Raw genomic sequence first — 11,079 nt, 5'->3', positions numbered from 1 at the left:
ACGACGAACGATACAGTGAAGCGCAGTCGCTGCACGCCTTCAGTTTTTACATGAGTGCAAATGTGACATTAAAGCTGTAATCAAAAGGGATGGCAGTCCTGCCACGTAAAGCTGTGACGCAGGTTTGTTAAAAATACACGATGAGACTAAGAAAGAATACACTCCACCGTCAGCGTGTGTACTGAAGGCATTAATCTTTTGTTTGCCAATCAGTGTCGTCCATCCAGCTCCGAGGAGTCCAGATCGGCTCTTACAGGACATCTCGTTGCCTCCTTTCCGATAAATCGTGGACAGTATTTTGTGTCTTTACGCCAATCAGCAAGTGAAAAAGTCAAACATCTGGTGGTTCCTCCTCTAGGTTTTGTCTGGTGTATGTCCTTTGAAATTAAAGGAACTGTGTGGATACTTAATGTGAACAAAAGGGTGTTTACATTCACTGCTTCAAAGACAGCTTCATCTTGGATTTTGATCAAAAGTGATGAATGCCATAAAACACAAAGACTGCATAAATAAACTGGATAAAAAAAAGATGGACGTCCATGTGAAGCCTAAAGTTCTGCATTTTAGATGCTAATTCTTTTAAGCTTTCGCTTAGATGGTACAAACGAAGGGTAAATCTGACTTAGCCACAGAACAGGCATACTGTAGTACTGTACTGTACTCTATAGCATATGTTGCTTAGTTATTTGTACCTACCAAAATTTACAAAAAGTTTTATAAACCAATTGCGGAGCATTTGCCAATGTGAAAACTGTGTGAGTGCATTTTCTTATACACTGAATACTTTTTACAACCAAAGGTGGTGCCCCCTGCTGGCCAGTAGAAAGAATGGCAGATTAAAACACTTTCAACAGCACATTTTTAAGCTCACAAGGTTACATCCATCTTTTCTATACAGTCTGTGGTCAAAAATGACTCCCCTTAGTGCGCTTCACCAACTGTACACCATTTTATTTGTGTGGCCAAAATTAGAGTGTGTGTGTTTTAGAATAAGTGCCCTGGAAAATTCTACATTACAACAGAAGCTGAACGTGTCCATTTTGTAAAAATTCATAAAATTAGAGTGGAAATATCCAGTAAACTGCTGGATGTTCATCAGGAGTAATAAATGAGTGAACAGTAGTGATGTTGGACTCAGCAGTAGTCACCCTTTGATTTGTGCCCACAGTGCTGCACTTGTTAGCAGTCTACCACTCTCACATGTCCAATCACTGGACTTTTTTTCCTTCTGTTTTTTCATAACAAAGGGAGCCAACAGTACACATTATGGGATAGAGAGGACTTTGCACTGTGTTTGAGAACATGCATACGCAACCAAGAACTCCCTATTGCCCTTCGGTGCTACTAGAAGTGAATAACAAAGGGCTAGTTTGGACTGTCAGATGAAAACAGGACTACACCTTGGGACTAATCCACAAGTAAGACTGCTGTGAGTTACAGCTCTATTTACACCACCTCAAAGTTGAATCCTACCATCCAGAAAGCTTCTGGGTGTCATCTGACACAGCAGGAAACTGCTTGCTGAGACTTGCTCGGGTTGGTTAATCCCACACAATCAGCATTTATTTCCTCTAAACTGCGTTTGCTTGCCTTAAAGTGTCCAATGTGACGCAACTAGACAGACTCTGACATGATGTTTAGGGACTAGATTATCCAGTTCATGTCTCTGCAGGTTCATATGCAAGGCGGACTGAAAACATTAAAACCATTTTAGAAATTGGTAGTAAATGGGGCGCAACCGCAGTTCTTAAACATCAGCGCTGAGATGACGATACGATGGCAAGCCCACAGCTCCCTCTACGACTTCCTCCTAAACTGGTGTCTTAAGCCAAAACACCATTCTCGCTTTTATAAAGGCACCGACATAAAGTTTGCACACTTACTGAAAGAAATTTGAAATCGTTAACCCCACAACCTCAGCACGCGACAAAGCCCTTGATCACAACTGCTAATCTAATGCCGCTCATCACCCTGCACCCACTTCCCCTCAGCATCATAGTACTTCAAATTAGAAAGAAAGAAAGAAAAACATGGATGGTACTTAAGTAGTTTATCCACCTGCTGGAAGCGTTCATAAATCAAATTTCTAACCGTTATTTAATCCCTTTCAGTCACCAATAAGAAACACAGTGAGAATTTAGCCACTTTCTTCATCTGGGTCCCCAGAAATATGTGATGAGAGAGCAGCCAGGCTGTAAACAGTGAACCACAGCTGATGTGAAAGAGCTCCTGATCAACATGAGGGAGGAAATCCTGAGAACGAATGATTCTCCTGTGGAAATTAATAGAATCGTTCATCTACACTTCTTTTTTTCCTCTTTCCATTTGTCCGTATCTTTGTTTATGCAATCTATTTTCATCTATTAAGAAAATATTTGTGGAAGGTTAAATGAAAATATACAATTATTAATACAATAGAATACAGAGCTATGTGTTAAAGGTGATTTAAAAAACAAAAAACAAAAACAGAATTGATTGTATCTCCCTTTACAATACACACATTTTCCTTGGTTTAAAGGCAAAAGAGGTAAAGTGTATGAGAAAAAGGCAGCCTGTTGTAGTCCAGAGGGCTGGTGTTTGAGGATTAGGCGATTGCTTTTGCTTCTGGTAAGAACGCCTCCCAGTACTTTATCAGCTGGAGAGAGAGGAAAAACAAAAACAACAACAAAACAGGAGTCTTTAGATGCAAAATTAATTGAGAATTTTGAAAAGTAAAACATCACAAAAAATGTAGCCTATTATATCTAAAAAACTGTCTAGTAAATGACTTGATGCATGCTCAATAATCCAGGATGGAAATCCCAAAAGGTCGATTCTGTTCATCTGGACGTAGCATCTTCAGTGGGAGAAATGTTTCGTCACTCATCCAAGTGACTTCTTCAGTCTCAGCTGACTGCAGGTTTCCCCAACCTTATAAACAGTACATTTGCACAATGACTGAAACTAGAGTGGGCTCGTTTCAGTCATTTTGCAAATGTACTGTTTATAAGATTGGGGGAAACCTGCAGTCAGCTGAGTCCAGTAAAAGATTATTTGATTGATTATTTGATAAAAGTTCTCATGAACTTGTCTATTAGTCATACTGGAGTCTAAGCTGGATTAGCCTCAGTTTTCTAACAAAGCTACTTTAGATTAACCAACAGGTGACAGCTGACACACTAACCAGAGCCTCACTGGAATAATGAAAAAGCATGAAGCACATGCAACCAGAGTGAAAAGTGCAAAAGTTAAATACAAAATAAAAATGTTTGCAGATTTACTGAGTCGTTTACTTATTTTGAATTTTGGGAGTTTTGGTCCACACAGAAACTCAAATATTCTTTACCTGCTTTATTTAACTTAACTTTTACATTAAAAAGTATGTAAAGCCTTGTTCCTGTCGTCTTGCTTTAGTTATTACCTCGTGCATAATTTACTTTTGAAATTGTCAACTTCTGTAGATTATCTGTGATGCTCAACAGTTAAAAACAGACCTAAATCCAGTGCAGTACTTACAGGTTTATGAATACGAAAATGCTGACTCACTCACCTGTTGCTGAGATTGAAGCAGACACTCCAAATACTTGATAATCTGTCTTTTGCAATTCTTGGTCTTTTCTCTCTGTTAGGAGAGATTTTTCAGAAGGATTTATCACTCTCAGCCCGTTCAGCTGTCTGAGCAGTTACTGATGCAGATACCAAAAAGAATGAACACTGGTACCTCAAAGCGAATGACTTCCTTGCGAACAGTTGCAGAAACTCTTTCAAAGTCTCGCTCGTACTGCGTCACTTTGGCCTCCCACTGTTTCCAAAGATATAAATCAAAGAGGAGTCTTAAACCAAATACAATGCTTCACAAACAGAGTTTGTGCAGTAAAAGCTATGGAGTGATTAACATCAAGCTAAGAATGAACCAAGGATCAGAAAAATTAAAGTTACTACAACGTTGTTTCCAAACTTGAAGAGGCCTCATCAAACGAGGGTTTCAGCCACATCCGAGCTATTTTTACTTGGTTGTTTTTGGCCCGTGTCGTACCTCAGCGATCTCCTCCTTGGCCAGCTGCAGCTTGTCGGGCTTGTTGGCCCACAGGAGTTTGGCCTCAGTCTCCCTCTTCTTCTGCAGCATGGACTGAGCATCCTGCCAGCGCTGCCACGCCTTCATCCGGTGATCAAAGGACCCCTGCAGGTCACAAAACTCGCATCATTCACCTTCATGTACGTGCTTTTTAACATTTAACAATATTGGACATTTCACTTCTTATGGGGAAAAAAACACTTAAAAAAGCAAAACAACTTAAACAGCTGTAATCTACAGAAACTAGCTAAACAAATTCTCTCCGCACCCTCACAGCACCCAGCAGGCGGATGTAATCTGCGATCATTTCAGCAAAGGTGAAGGTGTCGTTTGCAGCTTGTTCCTGGTGTAGCTGCTCCATCTTGTCCTCCACCTCGGCCAGCTGGGAGAGGGCACGGGACAGGGCGGTGTTGTCCTCTGCGCTGCCCAGCATGGCCGCACTTTTGGCGAAGCTCGCTGTGTTCAGTGACAGCTCTAGATTTCAATGCAAAGACAAGTGTTTTTCACACAAACATGAATAAGAGAACATATACAAGAAATGAAAGCAGAAATTATGGGCTAAAAGGTGCATTCACACATTTTATTTTAGGTGGCATCATTCAAAGCTTTATAAAAGCTTTTATTAGAGGAGGAAAAGTAATTAAGAAGTGTTATAATTAACAATGTTTAACATCTGAACACATTTCACTCTGGTGCCCCCAAGTGGCCAAAAACTGTACAAACGCATCTGAATGATAACTGATGAGTCACTTTACAGACGGGAAAAAAGACAACGGACCTTTCCTGTGGACCACCAGGGATTCGACCAGCGCGTGGAGCTTCCTGAACTGCTGGTCTGCAGATTCCACCTCCTGCAGCTTCTCCTCGAACCACTGCAGCACAACGCACCATTAGTACAACTCCAACACTAGCTGCGAGGGCTGTGAACTCTACGGCACTACAAGCGTCATTACTGAAGATAAATCCCACAACTGTCAAAAATCAAACCATGAAACTGCAGCTCTGTTTATGCCTGAAAGTTCCACAGAAACTCTCTGCTTTAGTATAAAGACTGAAAAATGCAGTGAAGAACATGCGCGTGCGTTTACAGCTGAACTTACCACGTCTGACTCGTTCATCTTGATGGTCATCTTGCTGACAGCGTCTGTCGCTTTATTGATCATCTTTAAGAAGCCGGCGCCGCTCAGAGCCTGAGTGCTCACTGCTCGAGGCAACTGCAGATGCATTAGTTGTGTTAGCTGTGATGATTCTATAACTCAGGCTGCAAACTGCGATATGACAATTTCAATATTTTACTGCAACTCCATCTTCCTCCATCGTCTGCACAGTGACACCCAACCACTAATGCTTAGGTAAAGCACACTAGTGTGGTGAAAGCTCTAATGTTTCTAACTACAAATACACCATTCATCCACTACAAAAACAGAAGTGAAACAAAACTGCATTACACCTCTTCAGTGCAGTAACTCGAGCTAAAACCAAACAAAATCCTCTTACTTCCTCTCTCTCCAGGAACTCTCTGACATCGGGGTCTTGGAGCAGCGACGGGTGATTTACCACCCTCTGCAGATACCTGTTCAATCAGACAACAGGGACACGCTTGATTTTCACGAGTAGTCTGGAAATTGCAACATCAGAACAGCACGAGAGCATCAATGGGGAAGTGGTGGTGATGCTTTTGCTTTAATTATATTTTTGTCACATCATGCTTCCTGTACAACGGTTGGGATTCTGTGTTAGCTGCGCTAACTGGCAGGCTCATGCCATTCTTTCTTGTCTTACCTTTCCAGAGCACCTCTTCTTCTCTCAACAAAGTCTGTAGACGATGAATCTTCCTTCCCCACTTTCACCTTTGTCATCCCTGCGCAAGATAACGATCATCACCACTTATGATTGAGAGCAGATTTTACATTATAATTCTAAGGAAAGCGTGAGATGCGATGAGTGCGTCAGCCTACCCAGGAGGCTCTTCTCTGGTGGTGGAGGCACAATGAATCCATTTGGTCCATGTTTTTCAGAGAGCTTCTCATAAAGTCCGAGGAAGTCGCTGAAGCGTCGCCTCACTGTGAATGTCTTGTTGCGAAACATGGGCAGTGTGGTCTGAAACAGACATTAATGGAATTTATGTACCCAGCAGGCTTGTGTTTGCTCCATTACTCCACTAAATGTGTGTCGCAACCTTTGTTTTCCCTCTAAGAGCAGAGCACGGGTGTGTCTCCAACAATGCACTCGTCAATATTTCATCTTTGGTAAACTTTAACCAACCTCAAGTAAAATGATGAATAATGACGCATTTTTACCTGTGTGGATACTTTGTAGGCCATGTAGGCATTCATACCGTCCCCTGAAAAAAACAATACATACATCATTAAATGTCCCCGACTGTATAAATACATACAAAGATTACTCAGTTAACTGATCTTTAAACATCAGGCAAGCAACATTAAGCAAAAAAAAAAAAAAAAAAAAGCCTCACCTATTTTTTCGGGATCTTTGACAGAGACAAAGATGTCAAATTTGTCTTCCTCCTCTTCCTCTTCCTCCTCTTCCAACTGAAACAAATTTTGAGCATGAAAGTGAAACATGACATGAAAACCATGGCTGAACAGTCATTTTCTTTCAGCAGTTTGTTGTGGTGGGATGTTAAACAGGTTAAACCGCTGCTAGAACAAACCTCGTGCTGCCCCAGTTTTCTCATTCTGATGTTTGGGCAGAGAGTTTCATGAAATACTTGGAAACTATTTCATGGGCTCACACTTAAAATTCTTTGTCTGGGTTTAAATCTGAGCTCACCTCTTCCAGGGCAGGAGGCTGTGGCTTGGTGAGGCTGGCAGCTGCTGGCAGAGAGGTGGGGGTGGGAGCAGATGGCTTGGCTATCGCCTCCTTTTTTCTCTCATTCCTCGGACTGTCGAGAGAGAGCTCCACCGTGGCCTCTGCTAGAGGGGAAACGCGCAGTAAGATATCCATTATTTCCCTAGCATAGTGGAGCTGCTTTTACCACAGTTACCAAAGTCTACCTTTAAGTATTTACAGAGATTCTGAGTTCTGTTCCATGTGTGGTGATCTGGAGCACAAACTGGAGCTGCTTTGGTCATGCCTCAACAGGACAATCTCTGTTGGTTTCTTAATCACTTATTTACACCAGACTGAAACTTGTGTTTTCCATCTCAGGTGTCTGACACAAACATACACCAAGGGTTAAGTTAAACCTGTGGATTTAACTGAACTTTGCATTCAGATGGTCCCATTTTCTTAATTGAGATGTCCTCATCCTGGCTTTGGTGCCAGCATGTGGTAACAGCGTGATGCACTGAAAATCATGATCGCTGCTTCTAGTTAAATACTGCTGTACTTGACTTTTAAGAGGGCTACTACTCAAAGGTTTTTTTCTAAGTAATCTGAGCCACTCTCCCATAACAGGCACAGCCCAGTACAAAGTTTCAAACTCAATGCTGGCAAAACGGTTATTTACAATGAAGTAAACATTACTTTCCATGCTGTTGTTTCAACTTTAGGAGGCGTTCATCAACATTTTTCCAGTCTAGAGCTCATAGATGTGATTCCCATTAATGCACAAAACATCTGAACTTCACTGAAGCTGTCTTGAATCATGATTTAAGTATAAAGACCAACTCTAGGCTTGAAACTTTGGTAACATAAACCAAATGAGAATAAAAAAAGAATAAAATAAAGTGGACCCACCAGCAAATATATCACCCTCCTCCTCAGAGTGGACTCCATTGCTCTTGGAGTTAACGGTGCTGGTGACGCTGGGTGTGGAGGCAGCTGCCTGACTGAAGATATTAGCTGGCTTACTGTCTTGCAGCGGCCCCCCAGCAGTAACTTTGGTTGTGACAGATTTCTCCTTCTGCTCTTTAGGGACGGGTTTCTTTGAGATGGCACCCAGCGGCTCGCCGAACACGTCCTCGTCAGGTTCACCGAAGAGGCTTTTCTGCAGCTGCTTGGCAGGCTTGGTCTGCAGCGGCTCTGCGAAAATATCACTCCCTTCCTCATCGTCAAAGAGATCAACGTTTGCGCTGCTGGGTTTTTTGGCTTCAGCAGCTGGTGGAGCATCGCTAAAGAGGTCGACCAAAGGGTTGGCAATTTTGCTAGTAACAGGCTGTGAGTCACCACTGAGGTCGATAACTGGAGCGGTGGACGTTTGTTTTGCTTCCTGCTGACTGAGTGGATCTGTAATACCAGCAGTCACTTCACTTTTATCTATTGTTGCTTCAACAGTAACATCTGCCTTTACTACTTCCCCTCTCTGAGCTCCAGTTTCGCTTCCCAATATGTCAACGAAATCATCAGATTTTGTTGCAGCTGCAGCTACAACGCTAACATTGTTTGTCAGGTCAAAAAAATCGTCTGAGGGTTCACTCGCTGGCTTGTTTTCTGTTTGGCTGCTCATTGGCTCGATTAAAGGATCATTCATGATGTCACTGGGAGGCTTCATTGACACATCACTGGTCAGTGTGGTGTCCATTCCGGTCACTGGTGATGTGCTCTGAAGGCCAAAAGGAGATGCTTAATGTCAATTGATGTCATGTCACATATGTGTAGACAACAGACAATTCTTAAAGTAATCCAAGCCTCATGCAACAAGTTGATCGAAGTTACAAATTTTAAAGACCTTTGGGGTTTTTTTTTCTTAGATCTCAACAGCTTCACATTACACAATCTGGTCTCTAGGTAGCCAAATTGGATACTGGGTAACATCTAAACATCCAATGTCCATCCCAGCTACTGGGTGTGTTGCTGACAGCAGAAACAATGCTTTCAAATTAAAACACAAGGACTTTGTCACTGTAAAAAGCTAAAACAAGTTGCAGGGAACATTTTATGATGCTTGTGAAACAGATTTAACAGACATGTTCTCGCCAAGAACACAAAGCAAATCTCCTCAGTAACCATTTTATTAGGTATGCCTTTACATTAGGTTAGACTAATGTAACAGTCTAATGTAACAACGATTGCAGTGTTTAGGTTTTGGTTTACAGGGTAATGAACAAAATGACTAAATAAACTTAAATGACTTCCTTTAAAGGCTGCTGATTCAGAAGACGAAAACAACCCTTGGATCTGTTACTCTGTGACCTTCGCTGGATTAAAGACAACTTTCTGATGACTTAATGGGCTTGATGGTTTCAGGTCATACTGAATAAAACATGCAGGATATTTTTGTAAGTAATGGTCATCAATGGAGTCAAAAAGGCTACCGCCATTTGCTATCGATGTGTCATTAGCAAATGACTGTGTAGTTTCTTTCGTTTCAAAGTCAGATGCACACCTGGTTCATCAGATCCAATTTAGGAACATGATGAACTACGTTTATCGCCAAGAAAGAAAATTCTCAGCTCAAGGCTTTATAACAGAGTTTTGCTAAATAATGTATGATGTTGTATTGGCTGTGTCCATCTTTTACATACAGTCTATAATATCTGCATACCTATACAGTTTAAGGAATAAGCCTGTCAAGCAAGAATGCTAGCATTTAGCTGATAACTTAGCATAATTATTATTATTATGTGACATACAGGGAAACTGCCGGTGTTACATTTTTTTCAGTACTAGTGGAAAATTAATGTACAATGACTAATAACTGTATTTAGTGGTGCCAAAAATATTTCCATTTTATCTGTATATCTGTCGGCCCTTATTAAAAATGAAAAATGTGCATGTCCTATTATACTCTTTAGACAGAAAATGCTTAAAAAATAGTAATACATCACCAAAACTTCCTTTTATAGGAAGTCAAGTCACTCTGGCTGCTGATCCATTTCCAAACATAATTTCAGGCATGAGCTCTGATACCTAAAACATCTATAAAATGCTGACTGAGGGTTTCCGTGCTGCAGCGAGTTCAGTGTTGGGAGAAAAAAAAATCGAAGACAGCAACTTTCTCATGTATCCTCTGAACTTTGACTGTAGGAAAACATCCGGGTTCTGACCATGTGACCACACCACGCTCACATGACAGGAGGCTGCCCGAGCCAGCTTACAATCCTTATTTTAGGGGGAAAACACGTAAATAAAATGGGGAAGCTGACTTAACCCACTAATAAACATCGTGCAATAACATTATCACCTCCCTTACTGTGTCAGCTCTCACAGAAACCACACACAGACCTCATTGTCTGCAGATTTCACCTCACCTACGCATGGCGTGAAAAGTCTGCACGTCAAAAAAAAAAAAAAAAAAAAATGAGGACACCTTCAGATTTAAATGTTAGCTCGAGAAAGTTTTTGAAGATTAAAAGAACTCCCACATTCCGTGCACCAAAACAGGAAGTATGGCGTGACCTGGTTTGGTTAACTGAATCACTGCGAGGGAGAACTTCAAGAGCAACTTTCAGGGTGAAATCAATACCAGCGAGGGCGTTTGCAGAACTCCTAAAGCTCGTAGGCAGGTGGTATGGAGTTTCTACAACAAATGCTTCGAAACATGAGCAAATACTAAGAGTTTTGGAGATGACAATAGCTTATGTCAACATTGTTTGTTATTTTTTTCCCTCTGCAACTGCTTAACGTTGGCCAACATCTCCTAAAACTTTTGCCTCATTAGCTTTCCTAGCTAACTCTGCGTTAAGTTAACGAGTTATCCACACCTGACCGCTAACAGCTAGGTCGACTCCAGTAGTACATACCGGACTCCCGAAGAGGTCCTCGTCTTCATCACTGTCGCGGCCTCGGACTTCTTCAGTGTCCAGCACATCTTGGTCCTCGGAGTCCGGGAACGGGGGAGGACTACGCTCCGAGCTGGTCGCCATCTTCACTCTCTTTCAAAACACAAGGGGAGGTAACGTCAACTGCTCCCCTCTGCTCTCTCTCACACAGACGTGTCTCCTTCGGTTAGCAGCTAACGTTACCTTCGCCGTGTGGTTTACCTCGGCGGGGCGGGGGTGTACACCTAAACTGGGCTGACTAGTGGAGAACAGACACTGCTCAGGACGTGCAAACCCGCCGCTGTCTTTTCACTTCCTGGTCCTACTCCTCCTACTTCTTGTCAGGTTAGCTTGAGTGTT

At 42.0% G+C, this 11,079-nt stretch overlaps 1 protein-coding gene across 2 annotated transcripts; it reads right to left on the bottom strand.

The window, feature by feature from the left end:
• Window positions 1-123: 123 nt before the first annotated feature.
• Window positions 124-11,060, bottom strand: snx1a (sorting nexin 1a). Of its 2 annotated transcripts, XM_005453093.4 has the most exons (16): window positions 10,924-11,060; window positions 10,702-10,833; window positions 7,757-8,561; window positions 6,848-6,990; window positions 6,531-6,606; window positions 6,355-6,398; window positions 6,013-6,154; window positions 5,837-5,915; window positions 5,552-5,627; window positions 5,155-5,268; window positions 4,833-4,926; window positions 4,323-4,528; window positions 4,016-4,159; window positions 3,701-3,781; window positions 3,530-3,601; window positions 124-2,635 (listed from the first exon to the last, which is right to left on the bottom strand). In XM_005453093.4, the coding sequence occupies exons 2-16, from the start codon at window positions 10,822-10,824 to the stop codon at window positions 2,585-2,587; spliced, it is 2,250 nt and encodes a 749-aa protein (XP_005453150.1). In that variant the 5' UTR covers window positions 10,825-10,833; window positions 10,924-11,060; the 3' UTR covers window positions 124-2,584. The 2 variants fall into 2 exon arrangements, with proteins under 2 accessions (XP_005453150.1, XP_019217371.1); XM_019361826.2 differs by lacking the exon at window positions 10,924-11,060 and having other exon boundaries at window positions 1,180-2,635; window positions 6,848-6,987; window positions 10,702-10,848.
• Between the last annotated feature and the right edge of the window lie 19 nt (window positions 11,061-11,079).

This window comes from Oreochromis niloticus, linkage group LG7, assembly GCF_001858045.2.
Source record: "Oreochromis niloticus isolate F11D_XX linkage group LG7, O_niloticus_UMD_NMBU, whole genome shotgun sequence".
NCBI lineage: Eukaryota > Metazoa > Chordata > Actinopteri > Cichliformes > Cichlidae > Oreochromis > Oreochromis niloticus.
This window is presented reverse-complemented; position numbering and strand designations above follow the sequence as displayed.

Excerpts from the sequence above, each read along its gene's own strand:
- snx1a (XM_005453093.4), bottom strand. The coding sequence starts at position 10,824 with ATGGCGACCAGCTCGGAGCGTAGTCCTCCCCCGTTCCCGGACTCCGAG. Across the intron at positions 4,927-5,154 it reads AGATGAACGAGTCAGACGTG|TGGTTCGAGGAGAAGCTGCA; the intron begins GTAAGTTCAGCT and ends GTTGTGCTGCAG. Across the intron at positions 3,602-3,700 it reads AGGAAGTCATTCGCTTTGAG|AGAGAAAAGACCAAGAATTG; the intron begins GTACCAGTGTTC and ends CTCTCCTAACAG.